Source organism: Onychomys torridus, chromosome 8 (assembly GCF_903995425.1).
Source record: "Onychomys torridus chromosome 8, mOncTor1.1, whole genome shotgun sequence".
In the NCBI taxonomy this organism is placed as follows: Eukaryota; Metazoa; Chordata; class Mammalia; order Rodentia; family Cricetidae; genus Onychomys; species Onychomys torridus.
In genome coordinates, this window is record NC_050450.1 from 93,791,506 (window position 1) to 93,814,988 (window position 23,483).

At 40.5% G+C, this 23,483-nt stretch overlaps 1 protein-coding gene across 11 annotated transcripts in view; it reads left to right on the forward strand.

Annotated features, from left to right (window-relative positions):
- Tanc2 (tetratricopeptide repeat, ankyrin repeat and coiled-coil containing 2) overlaps positions 1–23,483 on the forward strand; it is a 332,046-nt gene that overhangs the window by 288,865 nt on the left and 19,698 nt on the right. For all 11 annotated transcript variants that reach the window (XM_036197446.1, XM_036197448.1, XM_036197449.1 and 8 more), the window contains 4 exons: positions 6,321–6,443; positions 6,934–7,170; positions 12,819–13,004; positions 14,985–15,078. In XM_036197446.1, coding sequence (XP_036053339.1) covers positions 6,321–6,443; positions 6,934–7,170; positions 12,819–13,004; positions 14,985–15,078 — 640 coding nt within the window. The remainder of the gene's footprint in view (positions 1–6,320; positions 6,444–6,933; positions 7,171–12,818; positions 13,005–14,984; positions 15,079–23,483) is intronic.

Below are 23,483 nucleotides of genomic sequence, written 5' to 3' on the forward strand. Positions count from 1 at the left end.
GCTGAAAACAGTATGACATTACAGAAATAAATAGGTATGGCTGTATTACAATAAAACCTGATTTGCAAGAACAACAGATGAAAACCGCATGGGCCTTGATTTTTCAGTCCCTTTTCTGTAAGGAAGAACACTCCCCTTTGCTTACCAGTTTCCCTTTACTATACTCAAACATGGCTGTATGTGATAGTCAGATGATAATGATGGTAATGTTGGAGAATCCCACTGAAAAGAGAGAGGAAGGATTGTAGGAGCCAGAGGGGTCAAGGACATCACCAGAAAACCCACAGAAACAACTAACCTGGGATCAGAAGAACTCACAAAATCTGAACCAACAACCAGGGAGCCTGCATGGAACCAACCCAAGCCCTCTGTATATATGTGGCAGATGTGTAGCTTGGTCCACTGTGGAACTCCTAGAGTGGGAGCAGGGCCTGTGCCTAACACTTTGGCTGGCTCTTGGGAACCTATTCCCCATACTGGATTTCCTTGCCCAGCCTCAATACAAGGGGAGGAGCTTAGTCTTAATCTTATGGCAACTTGATGTGCCATGCTTTGTTGCTACCCATGAAAGCCTTCTCCTTTCTGAACAGAAACAGAGGAGTGGATTGTGGGGTTGAGGGTGCAAAGAGGAAGTGGGGGGAAAGAATGGGGGGAGAGGAGAGAGGGGAAACTGTTGGGATGTAAAATAATTTTTAAAAAAAGACAACTGTGCATCTGTAAGTGGGTTGCTAATGACAAATTTTACAAATAATAAACTTCCAAGAAAGTCACTACTAGCTCAGTCCCAAAGTTAGATGAGTTTGAATAATGCATAAGATGATTCTTAGGAGAAGAGATTGCTCTTGTTTTTTCATGCTTTCTTGAAATATTCAAAAAGAGTAAGTAATTGAGTTATTTTTTTGCTACATGCTGGCTGGTAATAAAATTACATTTGCTCTGTTATCTTTGCTGAGTTTTAACTGAAACTTTCCTTGTATCTCAAAGGGGCAAAGAGTCAACTCCATCAACCAGAAGAAATCAAAAGTCTATAGTACAGGTAGAGCTAATATTCCAGGTCTAGACTCTGCTTCTATATCTTAGATTTCTTTCTTGTGTGTTTACTCCACCTGCACTAGGACTCCCAGTGCTGCTCTGTAATCCTTTCACTGTCTGGTCTTGCCTGTCTCCTTTTCTGTTATATTTTTGTCTTTTTCTTTTGTTGGTTATTTTTGTTTGAGACAGGATCTCACTGTGTAGCCCTCTTTGGCCTGAGACTCACAATATAGACCAGACTGGCTTCAGACTTACAGTGATCCCCCTGCCTCTTTCTCTGAAGTGCTGAGACATCACCTGTCTACCACCATGTGGAACCAGCCTTTCCATTTCTTTTCCCTCTAGCTCTTAACAAGGTTAAATGACTCACCAACCTAACTTGTGAGTCACTAAAAAAATTTTAAACCATCGAGTATGATTCTTTATTCTTTACAAGAAGCATATATTGCCCAAGTGAAATCATAAAAATAAAGCCATAGGAGTAAATGGCATTGTCTGGGATGAAACAGAGGGCCAACTATAGAATGATTTGGAATTATAGTAAAGGAAAGAGCCAGAAATCAACTGCTTTGTCTATTGTAGTTGCTACTTTTCCAGCTGAGAATTCAGAAGTAACATCCTGAATCAGTTCCTGTGACCTTGTTAGTAATCTTGGTGTAGTAGACAGAACATGAACTTTAGAGTTTTGTTTTTTGTTGTTTGTTTGTTTTATGTGCATTGGTGTTTTGCCTGCATATATAGCTATCTGTGTGAGAGTGTCAGATCTTGTAGTGACAGACAGTTGTTAGCTGCCATGTGGGTGCTGGGAATTGAACCTGGGTCCTCTGGAAGAGCAGTCAGTGCTCTTAACTGCTGAGACATCTCTCCAGCCCCAAACTTTAGATTGTTTTTAAAAATAAAAATGGGGCTGGAGAGATAGCTCAGCAGTTAAGAGCACTGGCTGCTCTTCCAGGGTTCCTGAGTTCAATTTCCAGCAACCACATGGTGGCTCACAACCATCTGTAATGAGATCTGGTGCCCTCTACTGGCCGGCAGGTACACATGCAGACACAACACTGTATACATCAATAAATCTTTAAAAAAAATTTTTAAAAAGACTTGTCTTCTAATTGCAGTTCCAATAGCTTTGTGACTTTGAGCAAATTACTTAATCATCTCTATGTAGTTTCCTCTGCTAAAATGGTAAATTCTGTCTCCCAGGCAGCATTGTGCAGAGTGAAGTAAGTTAAGGGAGCTAATGCGTGGAAGGTTCTAGATACAGAACTTGACACATTAGATGTGTAGTAAATGTTAGATTCTCTTTCTTTTTCCTTCAATGTGTAAGATGGGGTGGGGCCTCACTGCTAAACGTTTCTATTGATACTGATTGTTTCTGGTGATTTTTCTACCAAGTTGTTAATGTACTATATCATTCCTCAAAGGTCTTGGTGAAGCCCATACATATTCTAAATGAAGAAACTGAGGCCCAAATGGGGAGTTGGAGCTATATTTTCTGGTTTTCTAGGCTCTGCAGTGAAGATGAGCCCTATATCTAAACTCTTAAGCCTGACTGGGGAGCTTTGGAATTATTTGAAAAAGAACTCTAAAGATATTTGATCTCATGTGTCAAAATAAGCAATCATAACAACTTAGTGATAGGCTTGTTTCAGGATTTTTAGGTGTGCTTGCATATTAACTAATTAGCCAAATAAGAATTTGATATCCTTGTTTTTAGCACAAATTAAAAGAAGTTCTGGGTTGGGGATTTAGTTCAGTGGTAGAGCGCTTGACTAGCAAGCACAAGGCCCTGGGTTCAATCCTCAGCTCCAAAAAAAAAGAAGTTCTAAAAAATGACCAATTAGATTCTGTTGTCTATTCTTCCTCCTTTAGTGTGACCAATTTTTGGCAACTAGATGACGACTCTAGTGGAAAGACGCAGAACAGAACTCCTCAAGGCCGTAAACAATGTGGATAATTTGTAAATTAATTAGCCATTTTTAAATAGTGGAAGAGGATTAAAGGAGCAGTAATCTCCTTGCAGTGTGAGGGCTTTACACTAGATTCTGTTTTAGAAGCATTGTGTTGCTGAGACCCCACCGGTCCTCCCTACCAAGATTTGACCCAGCTTGTAGGATTCATCCTCTTGTCCTTTCTCTGCAATCAAGATAGGGGGGAACGAGAGGATGGGTGGAAGTGATTGGCACCTTGCTCCTCATTTTGTCCATCTGTGTGTTTTATGTTGAGAATATGTAGACACGGGTGGCCACTTTGACAAAGTCATGATGTCATTAAAGGCACTTTTTTCTCTTTTAATCCAGGTTAGGGATATGACCAATAGAGTGCTTGCCTAGAATGCACAAAGCCCTGGGTTCAGTGCAACACATAATAAACCAAGTATGAGGGTTGTATGCCTGTAATCCCATCACTTGATTGTTGTTGGTTGTTCTTTACTGTTTACTCTTTGGGGGGCCCGCCACCTAACTCCCAAATAAATCACATGGAGGCTCATTCGTTCTTATAGATGTCCAGCCTTAGCTTGGCTTGTTTCTAGCCAGCTTTTCTTAAATTACCCCACCTATCTTTTGCCTCCAGGCTTTTACCTTTCTCTATTTCTGCATATCTTTCTTTACTTCTTACTCCATGGCTTGCTATGTAGCTGGGTGGCTGGTCCCTGATCCCTGACATCCTCTCTCATTCCTTGATCTTCCTCTCCCCAGATTTGGTCAATAAAAGACAGGAGGATCAGAATTTCAGGGTTATCCCTGCTATACAGTGAGTTTTAGCCAGCATGGAAAACATGAATGAGACCCTGTCTCAAAAAGAAAAAAAAAATCCACTTATAAGACATTGCAGAAAAGGGGACAGAAAGATTCTAAGAGCCAAAGAGCCAGGATGCCTGCTGCTAGGTAGTGTCTTCTAGACATGATAGAAACATTGCACTCACTCACAAATTTGGTTGCCTACCCAAGACCTGCAGAGTGGCAACACCAGTCAATGTGCCAATTTGAACAAGGAAAATTTTAGAAGGGCCCACATACAGGTGAAGCAGTCAGTGGCTGTTGAGAGAGTGGAAACCAGTCTTCTTCAGGATGAACTTCCTAATAAGTTATCCAGTGCAGCTGGTCAGCCCTAAACACACACAGATAGGAGCAACACTAAATTGTCTCAGTAGAGCATAAGTGAGTGTGTGTGTGTGTGTGTGTGTGTGTGTGTGTGTGTGTGTGTGTAATTATAGAAATCATGAACTTGGAGTAATGAGCAGGGGAAGAATTAGAGTGAGGAGAGGGTTTGGAAATGATATAAATACAGTACTGTATAAAATTATCAAAACACATTTAAACCTTTACATTTAAAAAAATTAATTAAAAATAAATAACCCAATTTTTTTGTTTTTTTTTAATTGAGACAGTTTTACTGTGTAGCCCAAGCAAGCCTTAAATATTCCTGTCTAATCTTCCTGAGTGCTGGATCACAAGCATATAGCCACCGTACCATAAGAAATAAAAATTAAAATCTAACTGTTGATTTCAGCTGTAGGCAGTACTTTAGCTATTGCCCTGCCCACTCCCTCATGCAGTATACTCATAACTGTTCCTTAGGATAGATGTGTGTGGGCGTGGGAGTGTTTTATATATGTGTGTGTATGTATATATATATTATACATATATATTTTTATGCCATCACATTTTCACTTCCCTACAGAAAGAAAAAAAAGACACCTTTGCCAGAAAAGCCTTTTGACAATGTTCACAGGTCCAGCTTCCCATGGCATTCATTATTTGTCTTTGCACCTTTTCTCTAGAAGAATTCTCTCTGGAAAATAAGTCTCAGCCTTCTATGGAAAGGCATACCCACTGTGACTTGATATTTTGCTAGATAAACATATCCATAAACAACAAGCATTCCTTTGTAAATGTTCCTCTGTAGTATAGCAAATAAATAGAACAGTTTACATTTTAAGGAGCAAAGCAGAAGTAGCATACTTTTTTTTAAAACATTCTTGCCCAGATCACTTAGCCCCCAAAACCTTTTTTTTTTTTTCCAAAACAGGCATTCTCTGTAGCCCTGTCCTAGAATTCACTGTGTAGACCAAGCTGGTCTCCAACTCAGAGATCCACCTGCCTCTGCCTTCTGAGTGCTAGGATTAAAGGCATGCAATCTCCCAAATTTTATTGCTGCTATTTTCCTTCCCTTGAGATTGTTTGTTTAATTCACCCATATTTTGGCAGAAGATCAAAATGCTTGATGGAAAGTGTCTAACCACTGGGCAATTTAAAGACTGAATTATTCATTTCTCTCTTACATTGTAGTCTAGTGCAGATCACTTGTGCAGTTTCCTTCTGTATAATAGTTCTGAAATCACCTTAGGCTTCAGAATTCTCCACTGGATCCTTTGCATCCACTGTAAATGAAACAGTAGAAAGTCTGAAGAAACGCACAGTGGGGTTGGGAGCCAGCCTAAACAAGGCATTTTACTAAGTCCCAGATTTTTTTTAGCCAGAGTTGAGTCATGTGATCTACCTAGCGGTAACGGAGTCTAGTAACTATAATTTTCCCAAATGTCCAGGAAGAAAATGAAATGAAAATCAAGGGTAAAATTATTGCTGCCAGGGCTGGAGAGATGGCTCAGTGGTTAAGAGCACTGGCTGCTCTTCCAGAGGACCCGGGTTCAGTTCCCAGCAACCACATGGCAGCTTACAACTGTTTGTAACTCCAGTTCCCGCGGATCCAGCATCCTCACACAGACGTATATGCAGGCAAAACACCAATGCACTAAAACAAGAAAAATAAATTATTAAAAAAATTCTCTCTGCCACAGTATTATCTTAGTGATTTAATTTAAGTTACTTAGGGAAGCTAATAGGAAAATAAATTATATTCAGATATAGAGAAAAAAAAAAGATGTTAAGTGATCTACCACTGCAAACAACTTAAGTTACTTTGTTTCTCTAAAACTAGTCTTTGTCCCTATCAGCTTTGCAGTGTATGAACATTGTTAAAATGTAACTCTCTACTCTTTGATTGGTACCAAAAACGTAAGAGCCATTCACTCACTCACTCACTACTGATGATACTTTTTAGCTGGGTTAATAATTATCTCACTGAGAGTGGTGGTGCACACCTTTAATCCCATCACTTGAGAGGCAGAGGCAGGTGGATCTCTGTGAATCTGAGATCAATCTGGTCTACAAAGCAGTTCCAGGACAGCCAGGACTACATAAAGAGACCTTATCTCACAAAAATTATTTTTATTAATAATTTAATTGTCTCCATATTATTATTTAATTGTATCTATATTTCTTTTTCAGGGTTTGAGTAAAAAAGTTGGTGTATCATCCTCCATCCTCCAAGGTCTCTGGATCTCCTATAGTACAGAAGGCCTTTCCATGGCATTGGCCTCTTTACGAAATCTCTACACTCCAAATATAAAGGTAACACAAATAACTGCAAGTAGATTGAAGAATTGACTGGGAAATATAGCTAGAAGGGTATCAAGTAGCCATTTAGTTGATCTCTGACTGTTTCCAATGAATACTCTTTTAGTAGTTGTAATGTATTTTAAATTGCTATGTTTTATTCTGGTAACTGAGGACTAAGGCTGTTATATATCCCTCACTGATACTTGGTTCTGAAGGGTAAATTGATCTCAGGTAGCCTCTATTTGGGGAGGAACTCTTAAAATCAAGAACTCACTTAAGTGAGCCAACATTTAGCACTCAGTATATGAGCTCTCATTCTAGCCAATGAGCAGTTTGTATAAAGGAGATGTTTTACATTATTTTACAAAACAAAATATTCACAAGGGAACAAATAAAGAATTAAAAAAGATGGCTCCTAAATGCTACTGAACACTACTGTAGAGTCTCAAATGATTTAATTTAAAAATGATGACTAATGTCTGATTATTGTTTCTGTTTCTAGGTCAGCAGACTGCTGATTTTGGGAGGTGCCAATATTAATTACCGGACAGAGGTTTTAAATAATGCCCCAATCCTATGTGTCCAATCTCACCTTGGTTACACAGAAATGGTGGCCCTGCTTTTGGAATTTGGGGCCAATGTGGATGCCTCTTCTGAGAGTGGCCTGACTCCTCTGGGTTATGCTGCAGCAGCAGGGTTCCTGAGCATCGTAGTGTTGCTGTGCAAGAGACGGGCCAAGGTAACAGCTGCCCACTCTGCTTCTCTTCTCTTCTCTTTTCCTTTCCTCCCAGCGTAGTCTTTTTAACTCCTTTGTTACTGGAGCAATATAGGTGCACCCAACCCTGGTATGGAGCAGACCAGAGGGAGGTTCACTGAGCTCATGTCCTACTGCTTGTCCTCATGGCCTTTCCAGTGCACACTACATCGGGACATAGTTTTAAAATCTTTGAGAAGTCTTGTAAAACATTTATCAGCAGCCACAAAAATTCCTACCTAACAACCCAGGAGGTATCTACTGAGCACAGAAGAATCCCCTTTCTAACAAAAATACAGAAGAGAAGCAAGGGGCAGAAAGCCTGCAGTGGGAGGTCTGAACTGAACAGTGCCTGCAGACCCAAAGGCTTTCATGTATAGAAAGAAACCTTAGGTGTAGAGATGTAAAAGATCCTTGAAAACCACCATCCTAAAGATTTGGAGAAAAGATCCACAGCCAAGAACACCAGAAGTGTTCATTAGCATATTTCAGTTCTCTGAAAACATTCCCAAAGTATGTTACTGTTTTTTATGTGGTGTGAGAGAATATATGCATGAATGTTTAGGTGCAGCACACACACAGGTGCACAGATATAGAGACCAGAGCAGAACACTGGTTTTTTCCTCCTATCATTTTCTACCTTATTGTCTTAAGAAAGAATCCTTCATTGAACCAGAAGCTTCACTTTTCAACTAGGCTGGCTAGCTAATGAGCTCCCAGGATCCTCCTGTCTCTACCCACTAACATTGGTATTGCAGGTACACAGCCATGGCCTACTTTCATGTGGGTACTGGGGATCAAGCTCAGGCTCTCATGCTCATAAAGTAAACATTCTTCCCAGTGAGCCATCACCTCAGTCCCCAAAATGTTTTCTTTATAATATTTTCCAAGCCACTGATATAGAAGAATTCAGTTTCAAAATACTGGTAAAAGAAAACCACTGGCTTCACAAATGTAGGCCACTAAGGACAATTGTAGCCTTGTGGTATTTTGATTGTCATGAAAACTTAAGAATCTTGGTGGTTTCACAGTAAAACCTAAGTAATATGTGCGACCTCGTTTTGAAATGTTCAGTGCTGTCTGTCACCAGGGAAGAAAGCAAAATTCCTGAGACTTCTTTGGGAAAAGAAACCTGGGGTTCTCAATGAAGTCACAGAATCTTAGATGTTATTGTGACACAGATTACCCACCAGTAACAATGTCCCCTTTGTTTGAATGGATACTCTAGAGAGAATATCTGGTCCTGATGTCACTCTTGATGTAAATTCACATCCTGCTAGGTCTGTGAATCTTCTCTGTCCATATACTACCATGCCATTGTTTTTCTTGTTTTTCATTGTTTTCCTAGAGTGAATGGTTACACTGTTCATTCCCTTTTTCAAAATCCTGTCACCTTTTCTGTGTTCAGTATTAGAAAGATTAAGCTAGCGGTGGCGCACACCTTTAATCCCAGCACTCGGGAGGCAGAGCCAGGCAGATCTCTGTGACTTTGAGGCCAGTCTGGTCTACAAAGCGAGTTCCAGGACAGGAAAAACCAAAAACCAAAGAAAGAGAGAGAGAGAGAGAAAGAAGGGAAGGAGGGAGGGAGGGAGGGAAGGAAGGAAAGAAAGAAAGAAAAGAAAAGAAACAAACAAACAAACAAACAAGAGAATCATAAGTTTAAAGTCATGTGAAATATATAGGAAGGCCCTCAATTTAAAAAAAAAAAAAAAAAAATGGAGGAAAGAAGGAATCACAAGTTCTTTCCTACACTGGCCTGTGCTCTTGCCTGACAAGGAAGTACTTGGTTTCTTTAACACGTTCCTCTGCCTGTGCTTGACCCTGGCATGTCGCTCTTTTTTCCACATGCATGTCATTCCTTTTCTTAAGTTTCTCAATATCTATAAAGCAGAAGTGTCTCCCTACCTTAAAAAGAAACTCCTCTCAGCTGCTAACCAGAAGCTACATCTCATCTCTTCCCTTCCTTTCTGATCCCTCAGATCTGTCCTAAGAGTTACTTCTGCTTTCTCACTACTCCCTAACCACTTGAAATCAGCTTCCATGAATGATAAACAAATTGGGTTATTAAAATCATAAGCTTTAAAATCAAACATAATTGGTTTAAATTCACAACTGAGTCCACACTTCCTTCCTGTGAGGATCTAAACATGTTACCTTACCTTCCTTAATCTCACTTTTTTTCATATATTAAAACAATTCACAGATTGTGGAGATTAAGGGACAAAGTGGTCTAAATCTCATGGAATAGCTAATAGAGTGTGCTAGAAAGAAAGGGGAGAGAACTCTAACTTTCCATCACTCAGCTAAGATTCTCCCAAAGTTATGAGCTACTTTGCCAGTCACCAGAAACGCAGTTCTTCCCTTCTCATCCCTAAGCCTCCCTGCGTGTTGAAATGTTCAGCTTCTGCTCTTGTCCAAGTTCCCCCACCTCTGTGGCTGCTCTTCTCTTCCTCCTGATAGAAACTCACGGAGATTCTGCCTTCCGGTCTTTGGTCTCATACTCTCTCAACATTAAAATCACAGGCTTTGGAGGGAAAGACAGCTGCCTTCTGGTTCTTTTACTCATATCTGAGTGATTCTTGACTCTAGGCTGCTAATTCCTGAGAAGAAACTTTGCTCTCTGACTCACATTCCTGGCAGTCTTCTTGACAGTTATACCCAGATGCTTCACTGGCACCTCACATTAACCTTCCAAAATAACTCACTGTCTTTACTGCATGACTCTTTCTCTTCCTGCTTTTAAAATCTGCTGATGCTAAAGACCCTTTGACACTTGTGTCTCTTTTTCCTTTACCAAATCATTGAGTAACCAGCTCTGGTTAGTGTTGTCCTGAAAATGCCTGGGCACCATTCACCTGTACCCCACCTAGTGCTGCTGCATTGCTCTTGTCCTCTTCTGTGGCAGCCCCAACCCCATTCTCAGATTATGATTTTATCTTGTTGATAACACCCCTTTAATTTTTCTTTTTTGTTTGTTTTGTTTCGTTTGAGATAGCATCTCTCTATGTAGCCCTCCCTGATTGTCCTGGAATTCACTATGTAGACCAGGCTGGCCTCAAACTCACAGAGATCTGCCTCTACCTCCCAAGTGGTAGGATTGAAGGCATATGCCACTATGTCCAGCTCCTTAATTTCTTGAAATCTTTTATTTTGAAAAAATTTAGACTTACAAAAATCATCGAGAATTCTCATACATCTTATATACAGCTTTTCATTGATGTTAATAGTTTAAGTGACTATAATAACAATATCAAAACTAAGAAATCAATATTGATACACTATGATTAGTCAACCCATAAACCTTCCTGAAAGTTCTCCATCTGACCCACTAAGGCCCCTTTCTCACTGCAGTAAGTGATCTGCATTTTGTTTAATACATTCTATTCCATTCAGTCTCCTCTGGTCCAGGAGACTACTTTGTTTTTCATTGTCTTCTATGATTTGAAAATTTTGAAGAATTCTGGCCAGTTGTTTTGTAGAAAGTTTCAATTTAGATATTTCATTATATTTCCATTTATTCATTTTGTGAAAGGATACCAAGGGGTGATCTCCATCTCTTAATTGAAATGTGTATGTGAGGTACATGATGTCCACATATCTTATTATAGGTGATTACTCCTATCACTTGGCTATGGGTAGTGCCTTCCAAGTAGTAACTCTGAAAGTATGTTTTTCCCTTTGTAATAAGAAAAATCTCTTTCAAGGAGGTGATTTGAAACCTGATAGACAAATTGGTTGTTGCTCATCACACTTTTGTTTACTTGTGTTAAGATCTGTTCTTGATTTTTACTGAGAGAGGTTATGGCCATGATGCCTGTTTAAAGGGTGATTTTCTCTTTCCACTCTTGACTTATTTATTGAGAGCAACTCCATTGTAAAGAAGAGCTGTCTCAAACTGGGCATGGTGTGTGTGCTTGTGAATCCCAGAACTCAGGGAACTGAAGCAGAAGCTCATGAGTTCAGAGGCAGCTTTGGATATATAGTGAGGCCTTGTCCCTACTCCCCCATGTATTTATCCAGTACTTACTCATTATGTATTTGTGTCTCTGTGGATTCATGGGTGTTTATTTTATTCTGTGGTCTGCAATCCATTGCCATCATTATTCATTTTGTTAGATTGTCAGATTGTCCCAGAACTGGCCATTAGTTCAAATTGGTTTCTAATATTTTTTAGTACAACTTTTCTTTTGCACCACAAAATGTTCTAGCCTCTTCTTTTCCCATTACACACCAGCCCTGGAATCAGCCTTCTACTCAGGAAGTGAGAATCTCATTCATCCCTTAGTTTTTACAGATTCAGTTCTGAGCATGAACACTACCTGATAATTAAAATCTGGATTACTTGGTCTGGTATTGAAAAGTATCCATGCTTCCAATCTTACAAACTTCGTCTTTCAGGTACCCACCATAAAAACCTAGAATAAGGCAATCAGTTTCTATCTCAGCCAGTTGAGAAAGACTTCCTACTGTATCTGTCCTGACTATACTCAGGATTGATTTTAGCAGGCTGGGGAGATGGCTTAGTCAGTAAAATGCTTGCTTCATAAGCATGAGAATCTGAGTTCAAATCCTGGCATCCATATAAAAGCTAGAGGCAGTGAGTGACTCACATCTGTAACTCCATCACTGGTGGGAGGCAGAGACAGGGATATCACGATGGCTTACTATCTAGTCAGCCAAACTGAAACAGTGAACTCAAGGTTTTGTGAGAGACCCTGTCTCAAAAAATAAGGTAGAGAGAAATTAAGGCAGACATCCACTGTTCACATGTGCATGCACACAAATATTCATACAGCACACCAAATCATAGTAAGTCTTTGTGCTTTCACTTTCCTTATTTAATTTATGATATACTTTTTTTAAGACAGGCTTGGTCACTTCTCCCCCTGTCTTATTTGAAAATCTTGACAGCAGCATTTATTATTTTTCCAACTTTTTATCCTATATGGTGCTTGCATATATTAGCATTCAGTTATGTGGGTCACAGGGTGGCAGCAAAGTCGATGGGGGAATTAGAAACAAAACTTAGGTTCAGATGTTCTAAGTGTCCTAGACAGATAACCGCATTCTTACTGGAAACTTCTGTCTAAGGAACTTCTGGGAGATGGATCATAATCAATCTTCCTTTCAACCTAAACTTTGAACCAACTCTGAACTGCTTTTGGAGTTTAATCTAGAGTAAAGCTGCAAGTGCTTCTAACCATTTAGGCCAGATCTTTGACATTCTTCCCTCCTACTGGGAGAAGAAACTGTTTCTGCCAAAGTTCGGTAGTCGTTGAGTGATTGAAACACCATGGACAATTTTTGTGCCAGCAGAGCCCTAGGTCTCTTGAATCTTGATCTGAAAAGAACTATTTGAGAGCAAAGAGAACTACCTCAGCTTCGTCTGAGGGTTCTGTTGCATTTTTCTTTTAATGTGGAAACAAAAAACCTTACATCTGGGAAAAGACGTTCTCCACAGAGGGTTGTCCAGGGCATTTGGAGATCATTTATAATTTAGCCTGAATAGAAAGTGTCTTCTAAGTTCAGAAAGTGAGAAAGGCTGATGTAGACACATGCACTAAGCCAGTGTGACTGGGTTAGAATGCAGCCACAAGTCTTTGTTCATACAGGTCTCTGTTCTCTTCCCTTAGGTAGATCACTTGGATAAGAATGGGCAGTGTGCTTTGGTTCATGCTGCTCTGCGGGGTCATCTAGAGGTTGTCAAGTTTCTGATTCAGTGTGACTGGACAATGGCAGGCCAGCAGCAAGGAGTGTTTAAGAAGAGCCATGCCATCCAGCAGGCCCTCATTGCTGCAGCCAGCATGGGCTACACTGAGGTAAGAAAAGGCGGTGGGATTTTTTTTCCCCAAGTTATGTATTGAAGAACCCAGGAAACTGTAGGGGGAAAACTTGCATGCTACAAAAATGCCAACCAAATTGGTGCAAAGCTTTTAATCACTGTTGTGAAGAATAGGGGGATTAAACTGCACAAAGCACTACTCAGATACTGTGATACCTGGAATTATGTGTGGGGGACAGACCTGAGAGTCAGAGAGGAGCTGGGGTCATCTTACACAGCCCTCCCATACTTTCACCCTCTTTAACAGAGTGTGACACCGAGACACAGAGGGTACTGATCTGTGGACATATGGTCAGACATTGCTGGACAGGAAGGATACAGAACCCATAGAACCTCAGAAAGACCTGTTTTGATCCTAGATCTTAGAGTTTTTCTAATGTCTTAGAACCCTAGTTTTTCATCCATAAAGTAATGTTACTGAAACCTTTTTACAAGGCCGTATGAAGGATTCTCTGTAAATAATTAACACCATACAAATGATTTTCTACATTATTAGTAACTGTGGCAAATACATGGAATTGGTAGTATTCTGTGAAATGTTAAATAATGGACCATGAGGTATAGCCAGGGAGCAGGTACATACATGCTTAAGTTTATTATAAATTTTACCAATCTAAAGAATGGGTTACACGTGATTTAATAAACAGTGTTTTCAATTGAATGGTTAACCAAATATTGGCTTTGGCCAAATTGGAATCTATTAAATCTGCTATTTGATTTACTGTTAAACTGTCTCTCACCTTTATGTAAACTCTACTGATTAAACTGAAACACATTTCAGGTTAAGCTCTAAACCAAACATTGATTAGTAAAGTTTGTAACTATTTCCACATGGCTGGACTTTAAACTGCCAGTGTTATGTCACTGAGCATGAAGGTAGAAAGGAATGTACAGTTGCACATGGTGACAATGTTTCAACCTTACGTATACAATAAATATAATAACACAGATGATAATAATAGGATATAGTTAAATAACTGAGAAAATTTTAAGAGTTGAGGGGCTTTTTGGTTTGGTTTTATTTATTTGTTTGTTTGTTTGTGGTGTGGATCAAATTCAGGATCTCACTCATTCTAGGAAAGTACTCTTACCAGTGAGCTATGTCTCCAGCCCAAGTTTAGGTATTTTAATCTTCATTTTTCATATAGTTTATTTGTTACTCGATTTTTAATAAATGACTGGCTTTTTTAAAAAATCAGCTTGTAAAATTTCTGAAATTTTTAGAACAGTTCTCATGGGCCCCTACTCCCAGCCCGTCCACTGCAGGACACCCCAGTGAAGCAGCAACCCTCTCAGCTGACTTGAGCTTTCCCCAAGGGATACAAAGCAAAACTGAAATTTGTATATTGTCTCTGGAAAGTCTCTAACTCGCGGTGCATTCAGATTCCTGGAAACAGCTGTCACTTTGTTTGTGGTTGGCAGTCAGTCACTCTCCCTCCACCTCCAGAGACCCTCATACTTCTGAGAGGAAAGGAGAAAACAATCACTGTAAAGAGACAGAGGCCTCAGTTTTCTCCATATTTCTTTGCTGAGTTTTTATTGTCATTAGCTTAAATAAGAATATGTAATTTAGCTGGGTGGTGGTGCATGCCTTTAATCCCAGCACTTGGGAGGCAGAGGCAGGCAGATCTCTGAGTTCAAGGCCAGCCTGGTCTACAGAGCGAGATCCAGGACAGGCACCAAAGCAACACAGAGAAACCCTGTGGGGGGGGGGGGATATGTAATTTTATCATATAATATATGGGTTATGTTAAAGAATAACATGTAAACTATATGTGATAGGACAGCTTTCCATCAGAATAGTTTGGAGTTTCTTTGGTGAGGCAATTAATACTGATTTCTTTTGTATGTAAGAAATTTAGTGGTGCTTAGAGGATTGTCTTCCAAAGTTCCCAGATTAGTGCCAACAGCATTAGCTTTTCACCTCAGTGTGAGCTGACATGACTTCTTGTTTCAGATTGTCTCCTACCTACTTGATCTTCCAGAAAAAGATGAAGAGGAAGTGGAGCGAGCACAGATCAACAGTTTTGACAGTCTCTGGGGAGAGACAGGTACTTGTCTTGGACATTGCTGTCTTAGTGGTGTGTTGTACTCATGCAGACTTTCTGGGTCTCTCATACCATTATTTTGAGTCTGGCATACTTCAGCACTCTGTCTTAAGACTTTTGTGTTGGGGGCTGGAGAGATGGCTCAGAGGTTAAGAGCACTGACTGCTCTCCCAGAGGTCCTGAGTTCAGTTCCCAGCAACCACATGGTAGCTCACAACCATCTGTAATGAGATCTGGTGCCCTCTTCTGACCTGCAGTCAAACATGCTATATACATAATAAATAATTAAATCTTTATTTAAAAAAAAAAAAGCCAGGTGGTGGTGGCACACGCCTTTAATCCCAGCACTCTGGAGGCAGAGCCAGGCGGATCTCTGTGAGTTCGAGGCCAGCCTGGGCTACCAAGTGAGTTCTAGGAAAGGCACAAAGCTACACAGAGAAACCCTGTCTTGAAAAACCAAAAGAGAGAGGGGGTGGGGAGAGAGAGAGAAAGGGAGAAAGGGGGGGGGGGGAGGAGGAAGGGACGGACGGACGGAGGAAGGGAGGAAGGAAGGAAGACAGACAGACAGACAGACTTTTGTGTTGGAGACCAGGTCAGCCCAGGTGAAAAGTTAGTCAATTTTCCTCCTTCAGCCCACTTTCCTTTAGCTCTTTTTTAAAAGAATCACCACTCTTGTTTCCAACTATCTTTAAACAATAAACTTTCCTTACAATATGGTAAACAAAAAAGAAGATAATTGTGGCCTTTCTTATGTTTGTATGATCCTTTTTTACTGTTTCCTTTTCCTCTCTTTCAAATAACATTCCACCGGCAACTGTAAACTGTGGGTATTCCTTTCATTCACATCTGGCTTACCCAGATGTTATTATGGTCATCTAACACTGTTAGACTTTACCTTGTGACGAAAGTTGCTAGCTAGATGCAAACTGATCTAATGCAATCTCTCTGGTGTATAGTGAAGCATTTTCTTTATCATGTGGTCCTTGCTTCACCAGCAGTAGCCTCTTGTGATTGATGCAGGTAATGAATGTTGTCTTTCTTCCAAGTCTAAACTGGAGCATCTGGAGAAACATTAGTAAGTTTTGATGTGTCTTTGTGCAACTGGGGCAGAGAAAACAGTAGTTACCCCAGATATATGTCATATTTGCCAGGAGAAAGAGACTAATAATGAGTTGACAAATGTAGGTAACATATTTCACTAAAGAAGAAGGGTATAGATTTTGGTAAAGGTGAAAATGTTGTTACAAATCAGGTAAGAATTTTGAACTTAACTAAAAGTTATAACAACTTGTTGAATTGTTTTCTTTCTTCTTCTGATAAAATTGTGCATTGATTTCATAACTTCTTTTACATGTGTAATGGTCCAGAGCCCAGAAATTTTCCTCTCAAACAATTTCTCCCTCTATAAAAGCCAAAGAGAGCAGATGCCAGGCAGCTGCAGCTTAAGAACCCATGATAGATAAAGGAAATATGCAGCTGGAAACAGCTGCTATCCCTGGAACCCCATCCTGAGAGAAGTCAGAGGATGGGGACCAGCCAGGATTCTCCATATGGGACCTAGAACTACAAAAGGGACATGTTGGTTTGTGTCTCCTGTCAGCAAAACTTTATTCCAGTACAGAGCTGCCATACCTCCTGTAGACCCCTCTAACCAAGGGTATAAGAGTAGGAAGGTGGCCAAAAATGCTGGTCCAGTAGTCATAATGGGTAGAAATTATAAGGTCAATGATCATAATGTGTAATATCAAACTTATACTAGTGCTGTACTTCGAAGAAATCCTTAGAAAGATTCCAAAGGGTATAAACTATGTCTGGAAGATGGCTCACTGGGTACAGCTCACTGCCTGCTGTACAACATGAGAACCTGAGTTTGGATCCCCAGTACCCACATAAAAGTCAAGCATGGCAGCATAATCCGAAGCCCCAACACTGGGAGAATGGAAACAGACAGATCCAAGGGGTTCTGTGACTAGCCAGTCTAACAGAAACAACAGTGAAAATTCTGTCTCAAAAACTAAGGTAGAAAGTAATTAAGGAAGACACCCAAGACATCAACCTCTGACTTACACACACACACACACACACACACACACACACACACACAGAGAGAGAGAGAGAGAGAGAGAGAGAGAGAGAGAGAGAGAGAGAGAGAGAGAGAGAAACTAACTATAAACAGGGGGGCTTAATTTTTATTAAATATTAATTTCTTTTGGAAGGGGAGGTTTGTTTGGTTGATTAGGGGTTTTGTTTGGTTGGGGATTTTTTGTTATTGTTGTTATTATTTTTCCTTTTTTCAGTTTTTCAAGACAGGTTGCTTTGTGTATCCTTGGCTGCCCTGGAACTCACTCTGTAGACCAGGATGGCCTTGAACTCACAGAGATCCACCTGCCTCTGCCTCCCAAGTGCTAGTATTAAAGGTGTGTGCCACCACTGCCCAGCTGAATATGAATTCCTTATTTAAATAAAACTTTATGTTCTGGCTGGTACAATGGTGCAAAACGTAAATGCACTTGCTGCCATCCCACCATGTTGACTTGAGTTTAGTTCCCTAAACCCACATAATAGAAAGAGAAGAGCAATTCCCTAAGTTAATCTTTGACTTCTTTGTGCTCACCGTGTTATGTAAAAAACAAAAGAAAAATAAATATTTATAGACTCAGAATTTTAAAATATTTCCTACATAAAAGCACATAAATTTTTATTAATGTTAATATACATATCCCACCTCAAACGTCTAAAATCAAAATTTCATGTCCATTCGCTTATAGTCAGAATCGTATTATATTTAACTTGATATTTACATGCAATAATTTTACTATTAAAAACAATGTTAAATATACATTTGAACAAAATATAATTTCTGGATCTATAAAAAAAATTACTTGAGGCAAGGCATTGTTGCATACATCTGTAACCCCAACACTGGAGTGGCAGCTGCAGGAGGATTATTGCACCTGGTCCACATAGCAAGTTCCAGGCTAGCCACAGCTATGTACAAAACCAAAACAAAATTATTTGACTTGAGAGAGATTTTTTGGAAATGACTGTTGTCTTTGCTATATGAAAACGACCCTACAACTTAGCACTGATGTGGTGTGGACTTCAGCTTGCTTCTTTAACTGCAGTGACTTGTACTTAGTCTGCATGTGTATTTCTTATTTACAGCACATAGTTTAAAATTTATAATGGCGATTGCATTGTGACATTTGCTTCAGTGGCAAAATCTTGCCTATATTTATGTAAGATATGAATTTATTTTTAAGCTGTAAGAAGTCTCACATCTGCAATCCTAACCTAACTGAGGAAACTTTACAGAGGGAAAATACAGTTTTACGACTATATTACTTAACTATCAAACCCAAAGCTCCACTAACAAGAAGAAACAAAAGACATTTCTGTCAGTTGTACAAGTTCTTTACTCTCACAGCAATCCTGTCACATCCCAGTTTCAGAGATGTTAATGTGGTGGCAGGGCTGGGGGTTTAGCTCAGTGGTGGAGCGCTTGCCAAGCAAGCACAAGGCCCTGGGTTCAGTCCTCAGCTCAAAAAAAAAAAAAAAAAAAAAAAAAAAAAAAAATATGGGTAGCAGTGAACCTAGAATCAATGAAATGCATCTTAGAATATAATAAAATAGTACTGAGATAATATTTTTACATATTGTAGTTCCTAAAATCAGATCACTGGAGTGTGCTTGGTGCTTTTGTCTTCCTTTGGCAGCCTCTGTAATCCCTCCAGATGTCATCTTACATCTGTTCTTCACCATCTGGCTAGCTATATCAAATCCAAAACACCACTAAAAAAGAGAAATTTACAACCATTATTTTTTATGCCAACACAAAAATAAAAGGTTGTCCCCTCCTGTCCCACAGGGTTGTTACAGACTTCTTAGGGAACAACACAAGAAAAGCAGTAAAGAGACACATTGTCCTGTCCTGCTCCTTGTGTACAGGCGTTGACCAGGACCAGCCTCTTAGAGCTCCTAGCAGCTGTAAGGACTGAGTTCACAAAATAAGATCCTCATACTTTGTACTTGTGTAATCTCTGGTCAGGATTGTTGCAGCTGACTACTCCTGATCTTTCAGACTTTCTACCCTTACACTCTGGTTCATGTCCCAGAATGGAGCCAAAAAGGATCTTTTACATCCTAGTCTAATATCACTTTCTACTTAACCAACCTTTGTTTACTACTTGTAGAATTAAGTTCTTTACTGTAGCATGAGACCGGTCATGATCTCTCTTGCTTAGCTTCTCTGGCAGTTCTAGTAATAACAAACATACATTGTTTCCACTTGAGTGCCTTCATACATGCCTTTGTCTAGCATTCTGCCTTATCCTTACTTATCTTGCATTCACACAACCCAGATTGCCCTCTCTCCCTGGAGGCCTTATGAGATACTACTTCTTTGCCATCTAATCCCACAGGATATCACTTTTGTGATTATCACACTATGGTGTATTTATATGTTTTCCTTAGTCAACTGTGAGTTTGTTGAGAATAAGCAGCTTGTAACAAATAGCTCCATTAATGTTTAATTAATGTTGTAGATGCAGTAATAAGTTTGTCTCCCCAACCACTTTCCTCCATTGATCTTATATGTTGCAATCCTTTAAAATGGAAATAGATAAAAGAATCATTTGCTTTTCTATATTCTGTTTAGTGTCAGCATTCCATCCAAGCTATTCCCCCATCTCTGAGCCACATAGTACCTGCCTCACCACACACACACACACACACACACACACACACACACCACAAACCATTTGTGTCAGATAATCTCATCGGATGCTGATCTGCTAGGGAAACAAAGTCCATTTCTAGTCTCTTGGGAAAAGTTTTTTTTTTTTTCTCTCCTGTTAATGGTTTATCTCCTTTCTCCTTAATCTCCTTTCTTCCAAAAACTCTTTAACAATTTTTGATAAGACTCATAAAAATCCATCCATGATTCATTGGTCATGATTTTGAGAAGTCCAGACTCCATTCTACATAGTTGCATTGTTTTGAGATGAAATTGGCAAGCTGTGGTAATAACCATGTTTAACTAGCATCTGAAAGTTACTGCCAAATGACATCATAACCTAAACAACAGAGATGACACAACAAAGAGAAAGACCAAATGGACACAATCTCTCATAAAATTGTGTTATTACATAGAGAGAAATGGGCCAACCAGAGTAATGTAATATAATTGTTAGAGTAGACAGTGCCACTTTCCAGGCAAGTACTGTCTGTGAATAATATGTTCAGTGAACTGGCATCAGTTAGTGAAAGGCTTGGTTCTGAAATACTAGTCTTATTTTCTCCAGAGTGCTATCAGTTTTGCTTTGTTTTAAGAAAAAGAATGTTCTTGGCCTATACACACTTGGAAGTTTGCCACACTGTATAACTTAGCAGTTACTTTAAACAGAATCAAAATGTGGGAGTTAGAAATTTTCCAAGTGGTTTGTTTGAGGTGTAGAGCATGTGTTCTAAGTTTTTAGCTACTCTTGTGTTCAAATGCCTGTGCATGACTAATGACTTTTTAAACTGTTAAAAATATGAACTTGAGCTGTGTATGGTGGCAATGCCTTTAATCCTAGCATTCAAGAGGCAGAGGCAGGTTGCTCACCATGAGTTTGAGGCCAGCCTGGCCTACAGAGTGAGTTCAGAGGTGTGTAGAGAGACTCTGTCTCTCTCTAGACAGACAGATAGATGATAGATGGATGAGTGGGTGGGTGGGTGGATGATTGATAGATAGATAGATAGATAGATAGATAGATAGATGAGCTTGAGAAGTAGAACTAAAGAATGTACCCCTGTGTACATTCAGTTAAGGCTTAAAATGACCTTCACTCCAGAGAGGACCAAGTTCTGCCCTCCTGTGACAAGCTAAACAGAAAAGCCAATGTCAAGAGTTGCAAATAAAATTGAGTACATATATTTCCAAAAATTGCCACATTTTCCCTTTTGAACCCATTTACCCTTAGGGCAGGAATGGATTATTTGAAAGCTTAGCTTTATATAAATTATAGTGAGTTTTAGTTTAGTTTTAGTTACAGATAATTAAGCCAAACCCAAAGGCAAATGCCAGGCCAGCAAGATGGCTCAGTGAATAAGGACACTCACTCATTAGCTTAATGACCTGAGTTCTGTTTCAGGGACTCATGTGGTAGAGGGGAGAACTGAAACCTACAAGTTGTCCTCTGTCCACATTTGTTTATATGTATATACCAAATAAATAAATGTAAATCTTTTAAATCTTTCACTTAGGTGAAAAAAATTACAAGTGACCAGTTGATTTTAATTTCATTAGCTTCTTTGATTAGAATCCAACATTTAAAAACTAAAGTATCTAGCCAGGCAGTAGTGGCGCACGCCTTTAATCCCAGCACTCGGGAGGCAGAGCCAGGCGGATCTCTATGAGTTCGAGGCCAGCCTGGTCTACAGAGCGAGATCCAGGACAAGCACCAAAACAACACAGAGAAACCCTGTCTCGAAACAAAACAAAACCAAAAAATATCTGTGCATGCCTAATAGTTTTTTTTTAACTTTTTATTTATTCTTTGTGTCTTTCACATCATATATCCCATTTATTCTCCCATCCACTTGTATCTGCCCTCTGCCCTTGCAACCTCCTCCCCAAAATAAAATAAAATTTAAGAGGGGGAAAAAAAGGAAAAATCAATCTCATCATGGAAGCTGTAGTCAGTGAGTCATGCAGTAAGCCCTTTTATCCATGTATCTTTCCTTGCAAAGAATCATTAGTCTGGTTCAGGGCCTCTGGGTTCTGCCCCACCCCTCTGTGCCTGAGGCGGTTGGGAGAGCTGGCCCTGACGTCATAAGAACAGGAGAGCTAGCTGTCCCTGCCCCTCACCTTGGGCAGCACAGGAGAGTAGACCCTGTTGGCGGAGGTGAGCATGAGCGAGCTGTCCCACTACCTGTCTGCTCTGCTGAGAAGGTGTGGGCAGGGGAGATTTGCCCCCCCCCCTACCAGCTATGGCACTCAGGAAAGCAGTCCCTACCCCTCACCTGGGCAGCACAGTAGATAGAGCTGGCCCCATTGGTGGAAGCATAGGTGAGCTAGCCCTGAGGATAAGAATGGGGATAGCTCGCCACACCCCACTAGCTACCATGTGGTGGTGAGGGCAAGGGAAAGATGCAGATGCCTTCCCCCTCCTTGCCCCTACCACCTGTGGTGGGTGAGGGAGCTGACCCTCCTCCTTACTAGCTGCAACACTCGGGAAAGTGGGCCCAGCACCTCACCTGAGCAGCACAGCAGAGCTGATCCTACTGATAAGGGTGTAGGTGAACTGCCCAGGGAACACAAATTAGATCTGACCCCTCATCCTTCATCTGCCATATAGTAGTTTGGGCAAGGGGAGAGACCCCTTGACACCTGTGGCAGGTGGGAGAACTGGCCCTGCCCCTTAGCAGCTGCAGGACTCGGGAGAGTGGTCCCTGCATCTTGCCTGGTAACACAGTAGAGCTGGCCCTGATGGTGTAGGTGTGGGAGAGCTGACCCTGAGGACATGAAAGCAGGAGAACTGGCCCCACCCCTTGCTCATGGCTTCAAGGGGTGAACTAGCCAGGGCAATGCAGGAGAGCTCACCCTGGTGGTGAGGACAAGGGGAAACTGTCAGGCTGAGCAGCCCTGCAACTACCCAGGCCCCCAATCAGGGTTATAAATTGACCCACCCCAAAATCCACCCCATCTATGATCTGCCGGAGCACGTGAAGGGGCACATCCTGCAGACCCAAAGCTGCAGGATCTTCAGGACACAGGACAACAGCAGGACAATCAAGAGGAGTCCCAGTGAGAGCCCAGCATCGATGGTGTAGCCTAATAGTTTTGTTTTAATATATTTAATATATAGAATTAATATATTAGTTTTAATATATGAGAATATATGGCTGTAATAAAGGACGGATCTTTTGTCAGTCTACTACATCAGCTTTCCAAATCAATTTGGAAGATGGGGAAATATCTGTTTCTCCCTCTCTCTCTCTCTCTCTCTCTCTCTCTCTCTCTCTCTCTCACCATAACTCCTACTGTTTTCTGATTTTTTCCTAACTTGTGTCCTGGGGAGAGAGCTTGGTAAAGTTTTGTCCCACAAATATAGGACTTGAGTTCAGATCCCCAGCACCCACATACAAAATTGGATACAGTGGTATACACTTGTGAGCCCAGAACTGGGGGAGCAGAGACAGGTGTAACTCAGGAGCTTGCTGGCCCGCTGAATCAATGAGCTCTAGGTTCAGTGAGAGATCCTGTCTCAACAAAAGTCAAATGGAGAATGTAGATGTAAGGGTCTTATTCAATAAGAAACACAGAGCCAAATGCAGAGTTAAAAGCCCAAGAGGTCAGAGCAGTAGCCAAGAGCTAAGACTAAAACCACCTTCTTACCACTTGCTGCCACTACCATCCTTCCACT